At 35.1% G+C, this 17608-nt stretch overlaps 1 protein-coding gene across 1 annotated transcript in view; it reads left to right on the forward strand.

Moving 5' to 3' along the window:
• NEK10 (NIMA related kinase 10) overlaps positions 1-17608 on the forward strand; it is a 117843-nt gene that overhangs the window by 45894 nt on the left and 54341 nt on the right. Inside the window, exons 26-27 of the mRNA XM_030007826.2 lie at positions 15567-15696; positions 16297-16367. Coding sequence (XP_029863686.1) covers positions 15567-15696; positions 16297-16367 — 201 coding nt within the window. The remainder of the gene's footprint in view (positions 1-15566; positions 15697-16296; positions 16368-17608) is intronic.

The following is a 17608-nucleotide window of genomic DNA, read 5'->3' on the forward strand; positions in this document are numbered from 1 at the left end:
GCAGAGAAAGACCTGGGTGTGCTGGTTGACATATGAGCCAGCAGTGTGCCCAGGTGGCCAAGAAGGCCAACGGCATCCTGGCCTGTATCAGAAATAGTGTGGCCAGCAGGAGCAGGGAGGTGATTGTTCCCCTGTACTCGGCACTGGTGAGGCCGCACCTCGAGTACTGTGTTCAGTTTTGGGCCCCTCACTACAGAGAAGACACTGAGGTGCTGGAGCGTGTCCAGAGAAGGGCAATGAAGCTGGTGAAGGGTCTAGAGAACAAGTGCTACGAGGAGCAGCTGAGGGAACTGGGGTTGTTTAGGCTGGAGAAGAGGAGGCTGAGGGGAGACCTTATCGCTCTCTACAGCTACCTGAAAGGAGGTTGTAGCGAGGTGGGTGCTGGTCTCTTCTGCCAGGTGGCTGGAGATAGGATGAGAGGAAATGGCCTCAAGTTGCGGCAGGGGAGGTTTAGATCGGATATTAGGAAAAATTTCTTTACTGAGAGGGTTGTCAGGCATTGGAACAGGCTGCCCAGGGAAGTGGTTGTGTCGCCATCCCTGGAGATATTCAAAAAGCGCGTAAATAAGGCACTTCAGGGCATGGTTGACGGTTGGACTCGATGATCTTGAAGGTCTTTTCCAATCTAAATGATTCTATGATTCTATGAAATAAAGTGAAGTTTATTTGGCATAGGGAATAAAAAAAGAAAACTACAATGAATGAAACATAAACAAACCAAGAATGTTGCACAGAATGCAATCTATAATATTGTTTTCTGTTTTCATCAGAAATTTTAATTTACAAAATACCTGCCAATAAGGAGAAAAACCTGACGGAACCTGATTGTATGTTGGCCCTCAGGGTCACTGAGTTGTAATTTTCTTATCCTATCTACATTCAGTTCTTTTTTTTCCCTGTTAGATTCTTTTGCTCTTGTCTTCGAGTCTTTTCACGTTTTATAGGAAATTTTTATTTGAGAGTAGTGTTCTGTAGATTTAAATACTCTTTTTTTTTTTTTTTTAATGTTTGCTTATACCATGTTTATTATTATTCTCATACTCTGTCTTCGTACATGGAAGTTCACATCAGAGCTAGGACTTTGGCAGTTCTTTTTCCACCTCTTTGTCCAGTTATTTGGATGTAGGCATGAGGATAAAATGTCACTTATATGTTGCAGTCTTTCAGTAAGTGGTCTTTTGGGACATTACTTGTCAGTTCAACTCCACAGGCAAAATCATGGAAGCAGTGATCCTTGCCTGTCTGCAGTCAGAAAAGAGAACAAGGATAGAGTACTGATGTCTTTGTATTTAAAATGTGTGCTTGAATAATATTTAAAATGACAGGCTAAAGCATTAAAGTCTTTCCAATGTCGTCATAATTTAAGAATGTTAAAAAGGCCTTGCAAACAGCTGAATGCACTGGATGCCACCTTTAAGGTACTTGGCTAGTACTGTGTGTGACAGTGGGCTTTTTGATATGGAAACCTGTTCACAAGGAATGAGGTGAACTGATAGAGTATTTTAACACAAGTAATGAAGCAGAAGTCAGAGCCTATAGACTTAATCAGTGCTTGGACTAGATAATTTTTGTGGGTTTGGGTTTTTTTTTTTTTCATGATTTAAGCAGATGTGAAGGGCTGTAAAATAGTCAAAATATTGGGAATGCATATCTACCAAGAGCAGCAATATTAGTTCCTGCACAAAAAAAAAGGAAAGGAGGAAGAGAAAGAACTGAGACAGCATTGTCATTTTAGAGTGGCGGGAATTACTTCTGAATTGACAGGGTAATAGTTCTTGGTAGTTTGAGATGCAACCCACCCTTCTTGGAGCAGACAATATAGTACAGAAACAAAATAATAAATGTCAAAAGTAGCATCTGATGCTTATTGTTTAAATTTGGCTATGAAGTATTTTGCAGAGTGGTTCAGATAAAAATGTATTACTAGATGTACCAAACATGTTTGAATTTGGGACTGGCTGAATCAATTTGCTAATGCGATTTTTAAAAACTGTGTCATCATAAAATAACAGCAGACACTGTTTTATGTTTAGAGAGGGGCTTATATAATTGTGCTTTGTAATTGTGATGGTTTTTAATTCTACATCGTACTAGGTTTTATTCTGGTATCATACTAATTAAATTCCTGTTAATTGGTTATGTCCTTGAATTAAAATATCCAGCAATGTGTATGTTTGAACACCAAATGTATTAAATGGATGTGTTTATACTTAATACATTAAAAATTGAGGAAAAGACTGCTTTAGGGAATTGGTAATGAATTCTGAAGTCTTTTGCCAGCTCATAAGTCACCAGAAACAATCCACTCCAAGTTAGTGGTGACAGAGTCTTTATTATCCTGCTGTCTCAAAGGCCTTCCCAGAAGAGACACAGCAAATTGTACATGGTTATAGAGAATGATGTTTCCTTTTATGTATACCTGCCATTTCTTTGTTTCACAAGAAGGATTGTAACTTCTGAAGGGGATGTATCGACAACAGATCAAGAGAGATAAGTAAAAGTTAGCTGAGTCATGGTTCCGATACCTGTTTTTGTAATTTTATATGTATACAGAAATTTTAGAAAAACTCTGGGAAATGAAGTAAATTTTGAGATTGGGATGGAATAGAGAATCCCATCATAATTTCTTGAGAACTTGACTGATCTTGAGAAGCTGTTGGGAAACTGTGTAGAAGAGCAGACCTGTCATGTATCATTAAAAAGTAGGTGAGAATGTTCCATGTTAGTTGGTGAACTAACTTGAACTTTCTGAAACATAATTGTTCTGAAATGTTGGAAAACTGATACACAGAACAATGTTATGTAAGATTTGGCTTTTTGTGCTAAAGTTGAGGTGTTTTCTCTTTGTGGTGTTTTGAGGAAACTCTCATTTTTGTGGTAATTAGAGGTACTATTTTACTTGTGTCCATCTTCTGTGCTGTGGAGGAGAAAATATTCCTTGATCTTAGTTTCTGCTTATGGACTACACAGTCAGTCTGCATACTGTGTTATGTTACCCAAATTTCTTTTCTAGTACTGGTCACTGCTTCTATTTAAAACCATATCTTGTGAGAGCACTGCATAAATCAATATTGTGATATGATTTCATGCAGAGATCTGTAATAGCTGTTTTTTCTCATTGCTTATTCTGGTGACATGATAATATTTTCACTAATTTAAAGCATTTTTGTGTTGGGAAGGACAATTTAAGATGAGGGAGTGTGTTGTACTTTCATACATACTTAATTTTTAGCCTGCTTTTTGATGCTACATGATCACCCCCCACCATAAGACATAACTTAATACTAGACAGGAGAGAACGCAAAAAAATCTTGGACTAAAAGAAAGCAGGCCGTTTTGGAAGTGACATGGACTAGTTCATACAGATTTTTTTTCTATCCGAAGAAGAGAAGAGTTGTTTTACTCACAAAGGCTTAGCAGTAGCTTAAAGTCATAGCATAGGTTTTCTTGATGAAAGGGAGTGTGAAAACATACAGGTTAGTTTCTTTACTTGTTTTCTAACAAGTGAGTAGTGCTGATCTAGCTTCTAAAGAGTTACTTTAATGCTTGAAAAAAAAAAAGAAGTATTGTTTGTAATAATTTTATAGACTCCATGATGAATGTAAAGTGCTATCTTAAAAAAAAAAAAAAAAAAAGTACTGTTCTACGACCATAACAGGTTATAAACCAGTAATGTACTTCTTGGAAATATTTCTTTCTGTAGAACTTGTATAACAATTATTTTAATGTATATTAATTATTATGTTATAATCCCTTTGGAAGAGATAATAATAATAATAATGAATGAACACTTTTTATTAGAATAAGATTAGTGATTTCATCAAACTAATTTATGAGCTTGTAAATGTCTTTTAGTCCAATGTTAATGGTATTTGCTTGCTAGAATTATTCTTTTTTAATTTTTCTTTCAAGTAATGTCAAATGAGCTACATTTAGATGAACGATGTTACTATGACATCTGAACTGCAGGACTTAGAATACTTTTGGTGGTTTTTTTTCTGTTTTTTCCCATTCTCTTCTCACTTAGATGTCAGCTGTATTGGTATCTTGGCAGACCTTACCATTTCTAAATCTTTACTATTTCTTGTTCTGCTTTACTTTGCTGCTCAGTATATGGTGTGCTGTTTCAATTTCTAGTGCCATTATATGTCATCTTGCTGTCTTTGATCTTTCCTTAAAAGTGTGTTTGCTGTTTTACCATGTCTTTGGTGGTCAGTTAAAGCTACTCCCTGTTTTCACTTGGGTCTTGGGCTTTAGTTTCTGGTGTGGCTTTTGTTCAGTTGCTTGTTTTTTCATAGTAGCTAGATTTCAAAGCTCTGTCAAGGATTGTTCATACTGCCTTAGTCTTTCCTTGGTTTGTTCCATCTCTTTTATACTATTTCTTAGGTTTTTTTCACAGCTGAGTTTTGCACAGAATGGTGATTTTTGTTGTTACAATAACTTTAATGTTAGAATGAGAGAAAGCACATGCCACTGTAACAGAATAGAGTTCTTGGACTTTATGGAGACATTATTAGAATAAGCACCAGAATGATAAGTGGCCATGTCTCATTAGAGAAATGTTAATATTGGATTCTTAAGCATCTGCTCTCCTCTTTTTACCCTTTCCTATTTTGTGCAGTAATAGATTCACTGTCTATTTCAAGGCATGGCAGGCCAGCTATGGCTTAAGAATTACTGGAGGCAGCATGAGGTATGCTAGGCATCTGACTGAAAGAACAGCCACGTGAAGAATTGACTAACAAGTAGGAGGCTGAATGTTTGTAATACTCTTCTAGAATAATTGAAATAAAGAAAATAATTAGAATCAGAAATAGGATAGACATCTGGTTAAGAAAAGGAATAAAGGGGCATTGATGCCTTCTAAATGAACACGAGGTTAATGTTTGAGTGATCTGCAAGCAGAGCAGCCTATAGTCTTTCCTTTTGTTTCCTCTCTTACCATAAGTGACCATATTTTCTGCTTGAGTTGCATCCCTAATCTTATCAGGGTCTTATTTGAAATAGACGTTATGAAAGATTGTTTTGAGTGAAAGAGGGGAGAGGTAAAAATAAATTATTTGCTGATACTTGATTAGCTGTTGTGGGCTTAATAATTTGGAGTTAAACTGCCTTTTATTATGTTACTCACATTGGCAGCTGATGTTTTCCATACCTAGAGTCCTCAAACTTCTTGGTTACGGCTGGCCATTGCTTACAGGAATATCATAAGGAGGTTGAATTTAAATACCCCATGATTTCAGACAGACATATATATCTGCATTTGCTATCTATTCTGCTGAAGAAAGCTCTTTTCCTGGGTTACTGCTCAATGTCTGGGCCCTCCACTACTTGAGCTGCACAAGCAAGGGTCAATGATTTTATGACTAAAGAGGTAGTACAGTGTTATCCAGGGATGTAGCAGTGAATTAGCTATAGGATCCCAACTGCAGACAAGTAGTCTTGTATTTTTATAGAAAACAAAGTGCCCAGTTATTAAATTGGGAGATGCAGGAGTGTGTTGTAAATGTAATTTGTGGTAGGTTTTGTTGATTGCTATTTACAAATTAACATGTACAGTATTATCGTTCTACTTCCTACCTCAAGAAGAGTTGATAAAGGCTTTAGTTTATTCCTGAAAGGAATTTTAGAGAGAATTTAGAGAAGAAAATAGTGGAATTAAATGGTTTTTTCATCACAGGGTCATGTGACAGTTCAGTTTAGGTCACTTGTCCTATTTTGCTTCTGGCCAATTTCTTAAGGGTGCCCATTACTGTGGTTAGGGAGTGAGCTGAATAGAATGAGGTGATATCTCAAACATCTTCCTTCCTTCTCTTTAGTCTTTGCACAGTTTCCCATGTAGCCTTACTTTTCCAGCTGGTGTTTGTAAGTAAGCCATCAAGCAATACATTCTTTGTTTAATATTAAAATATATAACAAGTTATGCCTAGATTATTATGTTATGACCATGTGCTCATATTTCATCTACTGACTTTCGTGAGGGTTTTTGCAGCCATCTGGATCAACAGACTTTATTTAGATTTGGGAATTTTAAATCCTATATAAAAGAAGACAGTGAAGTTACCATCTTATTCAGGTAAAATCTTCACGTGTCTGCTTTTTTTTTTTTGACATTTAATCCATACTGAATGTGATTGCTAGACAGAAAAGTAGTTATTAGTTAATTATCTTGTATATTAGGTTCCAGCAAATCCAAATACTTGCAAAGTCATCTGATTGATACCTTACTGTGAGAAACATTACTGTCAGAAACTAGTCTCTGTGTGGCTGGGATTCATCTTGCTTATATGTAGTCATTAAAAAACTAGGCTTCTTATTCAATTCAAGAAGCTAGATGGTTACTGAAAGTAACAGAAAAAAATAGACACTTCAATAATGAATTTCATCCCATCTATCTTAAACAGCTATTTTAGGATGAGATGAATCAACCACTTGATGTGCCTTTCTCTCTCCATTTGCTACAGAGGGATCTAGAGCACTAGCTTAGCATAAATCTGATTTATAGGAGTTTAAATTTAGGTGAAATTAACACCTTACATGAAATCAGTTATTAAAGCTATAGCTTTGGTTTAGAGTTGTTGTAGAATTGGATTTGGTACTGCTTGTGGTCATCTTCCTGCAGATACTTATTTTTCCATGTCTCCCTTTCAATTTTAAATATTCATGCAATTTCTTGATAAGCTGGGTTAGTTGGACAAAGGCACTGAATTAAGTTCATTCTGAAAGGCACATAGCTCAATAAGCAAAATCCTGTACCATTTTTTAAGTGTTCAGATTTCTGTTCCATAGATAAAAGGAAAAAACTTTTTTATTTTCTTGAGCTGTTTGTATAGTTACAGACTTAAGGCTAATTCCTCAAAGCATTTTATAGGAAATTGCAGTTATAATTCACTGGAAAAGACCTCTGGTTGGAAGGAATCAATTATTAGAAGTATCTGTCAGATGCGTGTTATGAGTACCTTTTAGAATATGAGTGTTTCAGTTTTTATGTATACGGATAGCACTTTGCCATAACTTACAGATACAATTTATCTACAGCATTTCTGTTAAAACTGTCAGCTTGACAATCTGCTAGATATTTTTGTATGAATAAGAACATCAGATGTGTGGACCATGCAGTGATGCTTGCCTTTAATAATATAAATGAAATATCACATTGGAGGGAAATTTTATTTTGTAAGTTTCAGAATCTGGCTTCCTCTTGTTGTTTTAGACTTTGTTCCACGATGTGTCTGAAGGAATAATAGGTGTAAATTAGAACTTTAATGTGTTTTTCTGTTTTAAGCCTCTCAGAGGCTCTGTATGTAATAGTGGAACACTAAACTACATATAACGATACTTTGATTTATCCTTATAATTTACTCAGAGATGCATATGATAATCTTGAAAATTTAGATGCATAAAAAAGTTGAAACAGCTGTGCACATTTTGAGCTTGATTAGATAACTGTATTTTCATTACAGTGTGAAAGGTGATACTTCATGCCATTCTTCAGTAATAGTAAGACAACTGAAGGAAGAAGCAGCTTGCTATAAACAACACCTTTTCTAAGAGAGCCTGCAAGGATTTTTAAATTGTCCTCGAAACAAGTTTTTTAAAAAGTGAAGGCCTAGAAACATGTAGTAGTTTTACACACTGACTCCCAGCAAGTTTTTTTCCAGATCAACAGATACAGCATAAAGACAAGAAGGCCAAATTCAAACTGAATTGTGTGGTATTTTCCCAATATGCCTACACACTGTATCCTGATGGGGGGAAAAAGCATTACAAATAGATCCTTAACTTTTAAAAAGTTTATAGATACCCTTCAGTTTGCATTAAATGCACATAAAAGCCCATGCAACTCCAATATTTGTGGTCTGCTTGTAAAGGATACTTAAATATTGATAACCTTGGCCCTTGCATTATGTTGAGAGTTCTCCCAATTTTTGTTGCCAGCCTTAGTCAATAGTACTGTCCACTGTAAGCACTCACGAATTGCTATATTTCTGAAATGAAATATTCACAGAATACCATTCTGGCTGGAAATTCTAGAGGCCCAAAATGTATCTTTGAGTAGTACTGTGTATATATGTATACACATGTATTTATATGGACACACATAGACATGTACACACACACATATGTAAAGATCAGTGAGAATGTTCATACTTGTAGAGTAGTTCAGTTTAGATAGCATAGGACAGATACTGTCATGCTTTTTTTAGTTTAATTCATTGTTCCACATTGTCAAATTAAGCATAGATTGGTTTATCCATCTAGCAACACTGTTTCTGGCATAACTATATTTGAACAAAGTTGTCATGTTGATGTCTGCCACGCTTTCAAGTGCATATGACCCTATATGTTATGAGAATTCTTGGCAGCTTTTTTATTCTACCTGCTGCCATTGATACTTAAGCAGAAGACTTTGAAATTGCCCAGTGGCGTCCCAGCAAGTACACAATTGCCATGTCTGGGAATTTTTGGAGCATGTTCTTTTCCATGTATTCAAACATGAGAACATTTAGATATGGGTGTCTGTTGGGCAGCATACTCGGTGAACATCAGTGAAATGTATCCTTCAGTTTTAAAGATACTTTTTAAAAAGACACTTATGCAATGAGATTCAGAAAGAAGTTGTTTTCACTAGTGCTAAAGGTTCCTATGTGTAAAAGCAGTGAAAATATAAAGTTGCCACAAAAAAAGAAGTCTGTTAGATAAATACATGAATCTTCTAACTGCCAGAGATGTATGCTCTTGCAGAAAAAGTACAGAGTTCAAAGATGGGAGAACACGTAGTAGTTGAATGTACCTTGCTGGTCTTCTACTTCTGAGTATGAGCACAGAAGTCCTCACAATAAAATTCTTCCGCTCTTTTCAGCAACTTTTTATATAGGCTTTATGCTCTGAAGGAGGAACTGAGAAGAAATATGCTGAAGCTTTTTATACATTTTCTTGGTTTAGTTATTTTTTGATTGGCTAAATTTTTCTTACTTAGCAAAGGTAAAAAAAAAGTTTTAGTTGAGCGTTATGAACTAAGAGTAAAACTGAAAGTTGTGTTTCAGTGGAAGCTGCTTTTGTAACTATAAAGCTGGCCTCTTGACACTTATATTTAGTATCTGTCTTCCCTAGAAAAAGCCTCCCAAATTTTTGCCAGTACCGGTTGTTTGTAGTGATATAAACTGTGTTGATGAAATGATTCAAGGAAAAAAAGGCCAACAGTGGAAACCACCCCCCCAAACCAGACATACCACTCCTGGGCCAATGCAAGCATTTGCATAAACATATGATAATGAACTAGATTAGAGAACTGACCTGGCTGAAAAATAATTTAGATTATTTTTCAGGTGCATCAGGTTTTTGGTCTGACATATAATGCAGCTGTAGAGGTACTTGTGCTGGCACAGCAGAGCAGACAGTGGTGGTAAAGAGTGACTGGGAGCAGCAGGAGCAAACCAACATCTTGGCTTACAGTATTTTTCAAACTGTATATTTGAAACAGCCTAAACAATTTACCACATGTGAGGCTGTTTCGGCCTTCACAGTTTCATATGTGCTCCAAGTTTTGCTGGGAAAAAAGTAGGTATGAGTGACTCTTTGCACTTGGGCATTAGAAAGAGGACCTTGTGCTTTGAACATGCTTCTGCCTTGAATATTTAATGATTTAGGTATGAAGAAGATTTTTGTTTGTTTGTTTTTGTTTAACAAAGCAATAGGAGTAAAGAACAATAGAGTAAACTTTTTAAAAAATGTGATTTGATTTGTATTAATATATGACATGGGTGAATTAGAAGTGAATTGCTGGCAGTTTTTCATGTGGTCTAGAACACTGTCTTATTACACTGCTAGAGGCCATAAATTATTTTTCAAAGTTGGTATATTTGGCACCTCTAAGCAATAATGTATGATGTTAGCACACATAAAAGCCTAAAGGTTTGTAAATTGAAAGAAATACAAATCAGTTGTTGAATGTTAACTGGATGTCTGTATCTTTATTTTCAAAACTGTAAAATAAAAAACCCAAAAGGGTGGGGTATAAAACATGTGCTTCTATTTTAGACAGAGAGACACCGAATATGTGCTGAAAGAAGGCAGTAAGTTAGTGATTTCTCTCCATTGTTGATCAACAGCATTGTAGCTGAGAGCTACACTGGTTTATTACTGGGATCTTGTCTTTACACATTTCTCAGTGCTCATTGACATTTCAGATTGAGACAGAATACCAACTTTACTGCTATTTGCAGTGAAAACTGTCCTTCCACATCAAACCAGGCTTTTTTTTTTTTTTTTTAATAAGATTTTAGTAAAAACGTGAGGGAGATATTATCATAGTCTGCTGTATCCTACTGTTATTAATGGCCTGTCACTGACCTCAGATTGGTTTTGCCTCTTATAGACTAAGTTATATGAATGTAGCAGAGCTTTCTGGGCAGAGACAGGCAGTGCTTGGACTAGAAAATGAAACTGTTGAGATTACACTGATGAGAGAGCAATTATACACATGAAAGTTACCTCTCTTGGCTGACTTCACCCATTTAAAAACTACGTTCCCCACTTAGTGGCAAGAGGATTTATTACACCGTAAAATTGCAACCTGAAGGTAGTAAATTTCTTCCCTACCCCCATACATTTTAAAAAATGGTGGAAATGACGAATTTTTCTATAGGCATCAGCAGAGGTTTAGGATGTCTGAAAAGGTGTCTTTTGTGAAGAAGAAATGTTATATATATAATATTTTACAAAAAATATTTAACATAATTTGTAATGATAAAAATGTATACAAGTTAGAAGACAATGTAATAAATTATTATAGAATTACTTGGCAATACATTTCAAAATAGAAAACTGTGAAGGCAAAATTTTTAACTAGTGATTGAAAACCCTGTTCCAGCTTCATCACTCAAGGGATAAACAGAATATCCCCAAAAGGCTTGTGCTGAATTCTTCTTGTAGGTGAGAAATGCAAATAGCTTTCAGCAGTGTTCATGAAGCTCTTTATTCAAACTGTCAGTTTTGTGGCTCCTGTTTCTTCTTTCATTGCTTTTAGTGGTAATTATGAAGCTATAATACTGAATGCATATCTGTAGCTTACAGCAAACTATCCAGAGAAAAATTGTGACAAGGAGCAACTGCTTTTCTATTTTTCTTTTTTTTCTCCTTTGGAATGGTGCTGATGGTGAGCAGCTTCTAGCCTCCCAACCATTTTCAGCTTGGGTTGCTTCCTGAACTAGGTATGGTTTCTAGGCATGAGTGTTTGTATAACCACCACCAACTGCAGGAATCTCCATCAAACTTTAAATAATTAATTGGAGGAATGATAAAGACTAAAAGCAATAACTCTGCCATCGTTAAAATCTTCTGCAGTGGTGTATGCTTCTTATTTATTTACTCTTCCATTCCAGCCATCACCTCTTCTGGGAGTTAGTCTTGAAGAATCACTCTTATTTTAATTAGTCCATAAATGTCTAGTTGAAATCATGTCTTATTTGAAAATACTCCTCATACTGTAGGATGACATATACCAGCTTGTTCTTACACCTCTCAGAAGCACTTGGATTAACCAGTGAACACTGTACCAAGACAACTGACGAGTGGCTTATTGAAGTTCTGTGCAGCTTGGGAAATCTTTACTGATTGCGTCCCGTGTAAAGGCAGCCTGATAGTATTGACAACATTTCTTAGAAGCTTTAGAAGCTCTAGAAAATTAATGCTGTTTTGAAAACATCATTTCCTCAGCTCCTCCTTTCATCCCTCTCCAAATTCAGGACTTCTTCCTTCATTTTGGAATTTCTATCCACTAATAACTAATGTGAACATGAGCTAATCCAGTGAGGATAGTCATCTTTCATATAGGTATGTGATAGTACTAATGTAGCAGATTCAGATTGGCACAGTCTGTTTGTAAATCTCTGTTAAAAGTATTCTTAAACAAAAACCATGACAAAATAACATCAGTGAGCAAAATTATAAATGAAAGCTTGATTGCAAAAATATCTCCAAGGCCATGTAGACATGATTTGGTGAAGTGTGTTTGGTGTTTTACACGTAGCACAAATATTGACAAGATTTTATTTTCTTTTTTTAAATCCTAATTAAAAATGTGGGGTAGTATGGAAAGCTATCTTCTGTATTTTAAATAGCTGCTTAATTTTGCAAAAGTAGTTCAGAAGCAAAACCAGATAACTCTTTGGACTAAGCAATGCCTTAATCTGATTCAAGAGTAATTTTAAGGCTGTTGGCATAGAAGACTGTTATTAAATATAAAAGCAATGCTGATATGTTGAGCAAGAGTGAACTTTCTGAGGAACATTTATAAAACTGTCTGTTCAAGGATGCTGAGAATTTGGAGAATTATTCTGTGGATATATTTCTGTGTCTTTCATTTAGAAGAATTTAGTCTTGCTTTTGCTATGGACATTTGTTTCGTGAAGGACTCTCCTATAGTTAGCATAATGCTGCTGAAGTAAGCTTTTCCAGCTTGAATATGTAATTTGGAAATGAGCAGTGATTTGTAAACCTAGAGGAAAACTGTAGTGATTATCTTGAATATGTTAGCTGCAAGAACTAAATGACCAATTATATAACTATCTGCTGCCTCTTCTAATATCCAAGCCTGTGGATATCATAGAGTATAGCATCAGTACGATCAACCCTTGGAGCAATGGAAATTAAATTCTTTATCAGCTCTTAGAGTTTCTCCCTTTATGTATTTGATTTTGACACTGAATGCATTTTATAATGTGGACATCTGTTTGCTAAAAATTTAATTAGTGCCACTGTCCTATTTCAGCCAACCTAAAAATTAAAGGAAGAATCCTGCCTTTACAAATAAACCAAAAAAAAAATGTCATACCAATGCTACACCCTTAAATTAATTTTCAGTGTTTGTGGCTAAGACCGATTTTGTAGGGGTTTTATGGAATAAAATTCAGAGTCTGGTTCTACTCATTCTTTCTGGTCTTGACCAGACGTTGACAGTTTATACACAGTTGTCAACTGAATTAGACAAACCTTATGTACTCCCACCATGCTACTGTTTGTGGGTAGCGGTGTAGAGGAACAGAACTGGGTGCTTTCTCTGCTTGGCATCCCTCAACGGTGCAGATCCAAAAGATGCAGAACTGCAGAACTGTTTTGCTAGTCAACAAGTACTGTAGCCACCCACATTTCTAAGTAGCAGATGGTGAGTCAAGCCTGTAGAACATGGTGAGGGATTTCACTGCATCTCTTAAAAGTAAATAAATAATATTTGAAAATTCTATTTAAAAATCTAAATTACAGAATTACTTAGCCATGAAAGCATAGCATCATATAAGAATAGGATTTTGTATTCTCTGGAAAACCTTCATGGTCACCTTAGATAAATACTACTTCAGTAATTTAAAGTACTTCTTAAGCATGAGACAGTATTTATTTAAGGTATTGGTCATCCTAATGCTCTAAATATCAGAGACTTCTGACTAAAGACATTTGTTCTGGAAGAAAAGATCAAGTAGTACTTGGCTGCAAGTCCTCCTCTTCATTTTAAAAAAAAAAAAGAAAAGGGATTAGGTATGCATTTAGAACAAGAAGTCTTTCTGCATGAATAAGCAGACCAAATGATTTCATTAACTTCCAGCTATTATGCATTTGTGTCAAACCATGCTAAAACTACAACTCTGTCAGCACTGTATTCTTTCCGTGTTTTCCAAATTGTAGTAGTAACACATACATTTTTTCCTAGTCACCAGTCCAATGGACTACTGTTTGCTCTGGACACCAGGCTAGGTTCTTTCCTGCTGTTCACGAATACAAGATTCTGCAGGCCAGGTCATGGTTGCTTCTGTTTCTCTCTCAATTATATTCAGCTTGTTCTTTCTGTGACTGCTATGTGACTTTTTGCATAGTTACATAGGTTTGGCCTGAATAATCTCAGTTTGGGATTTTAATATTTATTTTAATAATAATTTATTAAAATTTATTAATCTTATTTTAATAATTTATAACTGTCTCTTTATACATTAAAATTATCACTAGAATGAAAGATTGTAAAATTCAAGTCAGATTCATTTTTCTGAGTAGGAGCATGCTTGGAACTTTACTAAGACAGGGGCTTTGCCTTACTGAGCTCACCATCTATACGATAAGTTGCAATACCAATGTTTGCTCTAACAGACACACTTAATACATAAAAATGAAATTTCCACAAAGTCCTCTAATGAGTTAGTGTCACAGCCAGGAATAAAGACAGTCTGATTACAGAAATTATATTCTGTTCTAACACCATGTTCAACATCCTGTATTCCCCTCTGTGGTTGTATAATAGCAGGAGCAAAATTCAAGGAAAATTGCTGATTAGGTTTCACTCAGGAATCTGTATCTTGCTTGATCAATTTTATCAGAAATGTGTGACCTGTCAGTCTCTCTCACTTCCCCATACTGTGACTGACCTCTGTTCTGACTTTGTTCTGTTAAGATCACTTAAACTATTATGCTGAAGAGAAATTATCTAAGGGACCTCATCCCATGTATTTTAAAAATCTGTTTTCTGCACTTTGTACATATCAGCAGCACACCGTCTAGCAATATACTTTATACAGACTGCATCATTAATTGAATTTACACAGTACCTCTCAGCTCCAAAATAAGGCACTTTACCAAATATATCAGTAGTATAATCATGAAGTTGATATAGTAGTTCCAAATTCTAAGCTGAAAGGAAAAGGAAAACAAGTAGGTTTTCGAGTTGATTTTACACATAAAAGGAGTCAAATATTTTTTATATCTCTGAATAATTACAGAGAGAAGATGCTAAGTGAAAAAAACCCACATTATGTGATATGACCTTTACTTACTGCTAAGACTTGAACTCCAGCATCAGAATATCCCTACTAATATAAATTATTATCATTCAGGCTTATGAAAAGTGCTGAGGAAATTAAGAGAAGGAGTTGGAGTCTGCTTTGTACTGAGTCAAAACTGAAATTACTGCCTTCTTCCTTTTGCTTTAAATGGATCTTTACAATGGATTTTTTTTTAATTGTTTTTCAGCTGGCTGTTGAGTGTCCACATGGCACCCTCACAGGGAATGCATTAGTTTTAAGAGGATGAAAATGATATAATGAGTAAAGTTTATTTACTCACATTAATAGCAAAATCATATCCGTTAGCATTCTAAATACAGGAATCCTATTCAAATCTTTCTGATATCTGAATTACAAGAGGATATGATATATTTATCTGTTCTCTAGTCCATTTTATTGAAATGCCATCATTGTAAACAAGTTCTGAATGCTGTAGTTCATTTGTATCCATTAAGTCCAAAGACATTATAACATGAAATGGGTGGAAAGGACAAGTGAACAAAATATAAACCACTAGTGTTGTGAGAAGTACTGCAGTAGAAGTGGAAAAGCTATTAATTGTACTTCCACTTAAAGAATTTGGGTGATAAAGGAAATAAATGCAACCTTTTGAACATGATTGTATATGCTCTCAAAATATGTTGTAGTGACTACCTAAATATTGGGTGTTTTAAAAAAAAAATAAGCCTACTTCTAGGTGAATTAATTAAGCACTTATCGGTTGCATTGCTTTTTACTTAGCCCTGAAGTTGTAAAGAGTGAGCCGTATGGAGAGAAAGCTGATGTCTGGGCTGCAGGATGCATTCTTTATCAGATGGCAACTCTGAACCCACCGTTTTACAGCACCAATATGCTCTCCTTGGCAACTAAGGTATTTGGATTTGCCAGATCAACCTACCAATTATTTCTGCATGTGTTCACTAGACCCGTAAGAATTTATGTTTAAGGTTATAGAAGCATAAACTGCTCTCTGGTGTGATGTGTGAATGAGCACAAGTGTTTATCATTGTATGAATTGCTATCTTGCCATTCTAATTGCAAAAATTACTTGTAAATGTTAGTATATTATTACCTCTCAGACTAGCATATTTTTATCATTGCATTTGGTGATAGGAGCTTTAGATATATAAAATTTCTTGATGTACTATAATACTGGATTTTCTATAGCATTGTGTATTACACCTTAGGATGTGATCGTAAATAAAAATAAATCAATGTGGTTTTTTTTTTAATGTTTCCCTTATTCAGATATTGTAGCCCTTTGATCTACAGTGAGCACGTACATTAATGTGGATACCTGATTAGAAGTTACATCCTGCGTTAGAAGATGTGTTCTAAGTTGTTTTGCAAGTTAGAGCTGATGATGTAATGCCCATCAGGTTGTTTCAAGGAACAATACTTATCATATGGGATCTTCAAATAAATAACGGAATATTTTTCTTCAATTACCTGTAGATTATTTATTTTGCAGATAGTAGGGGCTGTGTATGAACCTGTGCCAGAAGGACTGTACTCTGAAAAACTGTCATTTACCATTAAGAGGTAATTACTTGATCTAGTTTTATTTCAACGTCCTGCTGAAAAGATCTTTTGTTTTGTATGTTTCCAGCAGTGGTGACAGTTTGCTGACTTTAGCAACTACTAGTATTTGTCTCTGAATATGAAATATATTCTGATTTAAAGAAAAACGGAGGTATCTCCTTACCCTGCTAATAACATATGCAATGTAGTTGCATACACGCAACTGGAAAACTTATGACAGTATTGTCAGCACACTTACCTAGCCAGTATAGACTTTATATGCAGTACTAAAGTTTAACAATACCAGTGCTGTAGTTAATTCCCTACGCGTCAATTTTTCCCCCATGAAAATACAGCATTTTGAGTCGTTTTCAAGTGCAGTTTATGGTCAAGGAAGTAACCGTGTTGCAATATGTTATTTATAGATCACTGTATGATCACATTCATAGTTTTGTGTGTTTATTTGACTGATAGAAATATGTTTCCCACTACCTTGTAATCCTTTTAGCAGGATAGCAGGGATAACAAAGCACAGATAATGCAGTAATGGAGGAAAAGATGAGCCTGTATTTGTTCCACTCACTCATCCCATATTTCTCTTAACTATGGTTACATCTTCCTGATGATAATGTAATGTGTATATAGAGAATATATTCATATAGAGAATGAATTGGTGCACTTCTATGAGATTTAGCTCTCGTGATTTTTCCATTTTAGAAAAAACTCCACTTAGCACAAAAATGCTTTTTCTTTCTCACTCAGATGTTGAATTCCATCTCTAAGAAGCACTTTACTGTACAAAGACTGTAACGTAGTTATACTATGTTTTATTGTACAAAAAGGTTTCAGTTAAAGACCTTGAGGATGAAGGACAACAATGGAGGGGAGCTAATAGAACTAACATTTACGTTTAAGAGGTCCTGAAATGAATTTTAATATTTTAAATACTTACAGATATCTGTAGTTAGTTAGAATAACTGGCTTTATTAATTCATTGCTTGCTATTTAAGAATAATATAATAATCTCAAATGCATCCAGAAAATATCTTCCAGTCACATAATACCAGTATTGATATGTATTGCATTCTCTTACAAATTTTAAACACATCTTTATCAGTGACTTAAATAAAGTTATGTGAGTATCTGGCCCTCTGTCTTTTCCTTCTTTTCATTCCTGATAATAATGAGAAACTCTGTGACAGGAAGTTTTTGAGGGTTTTTCCAAGGCCAGCTATTGAGTTATTTATGATTGTAGATATTAT

The sequence above is a fragment of the Aquila chrysaetos genome, chromosome 3, assembly GCF_900496995.4.
Source record: "Aquila chrysaetos chrysaetos chromosome 3, bAquChr1.4, whole genome shotgun sequence".
Taxonomy (NCBI): Eukaryota; Metazoa; Chordata; class Aves; order Accipitriformes; family Accipitridae; genus Aquila; species Aquila chrysaetos.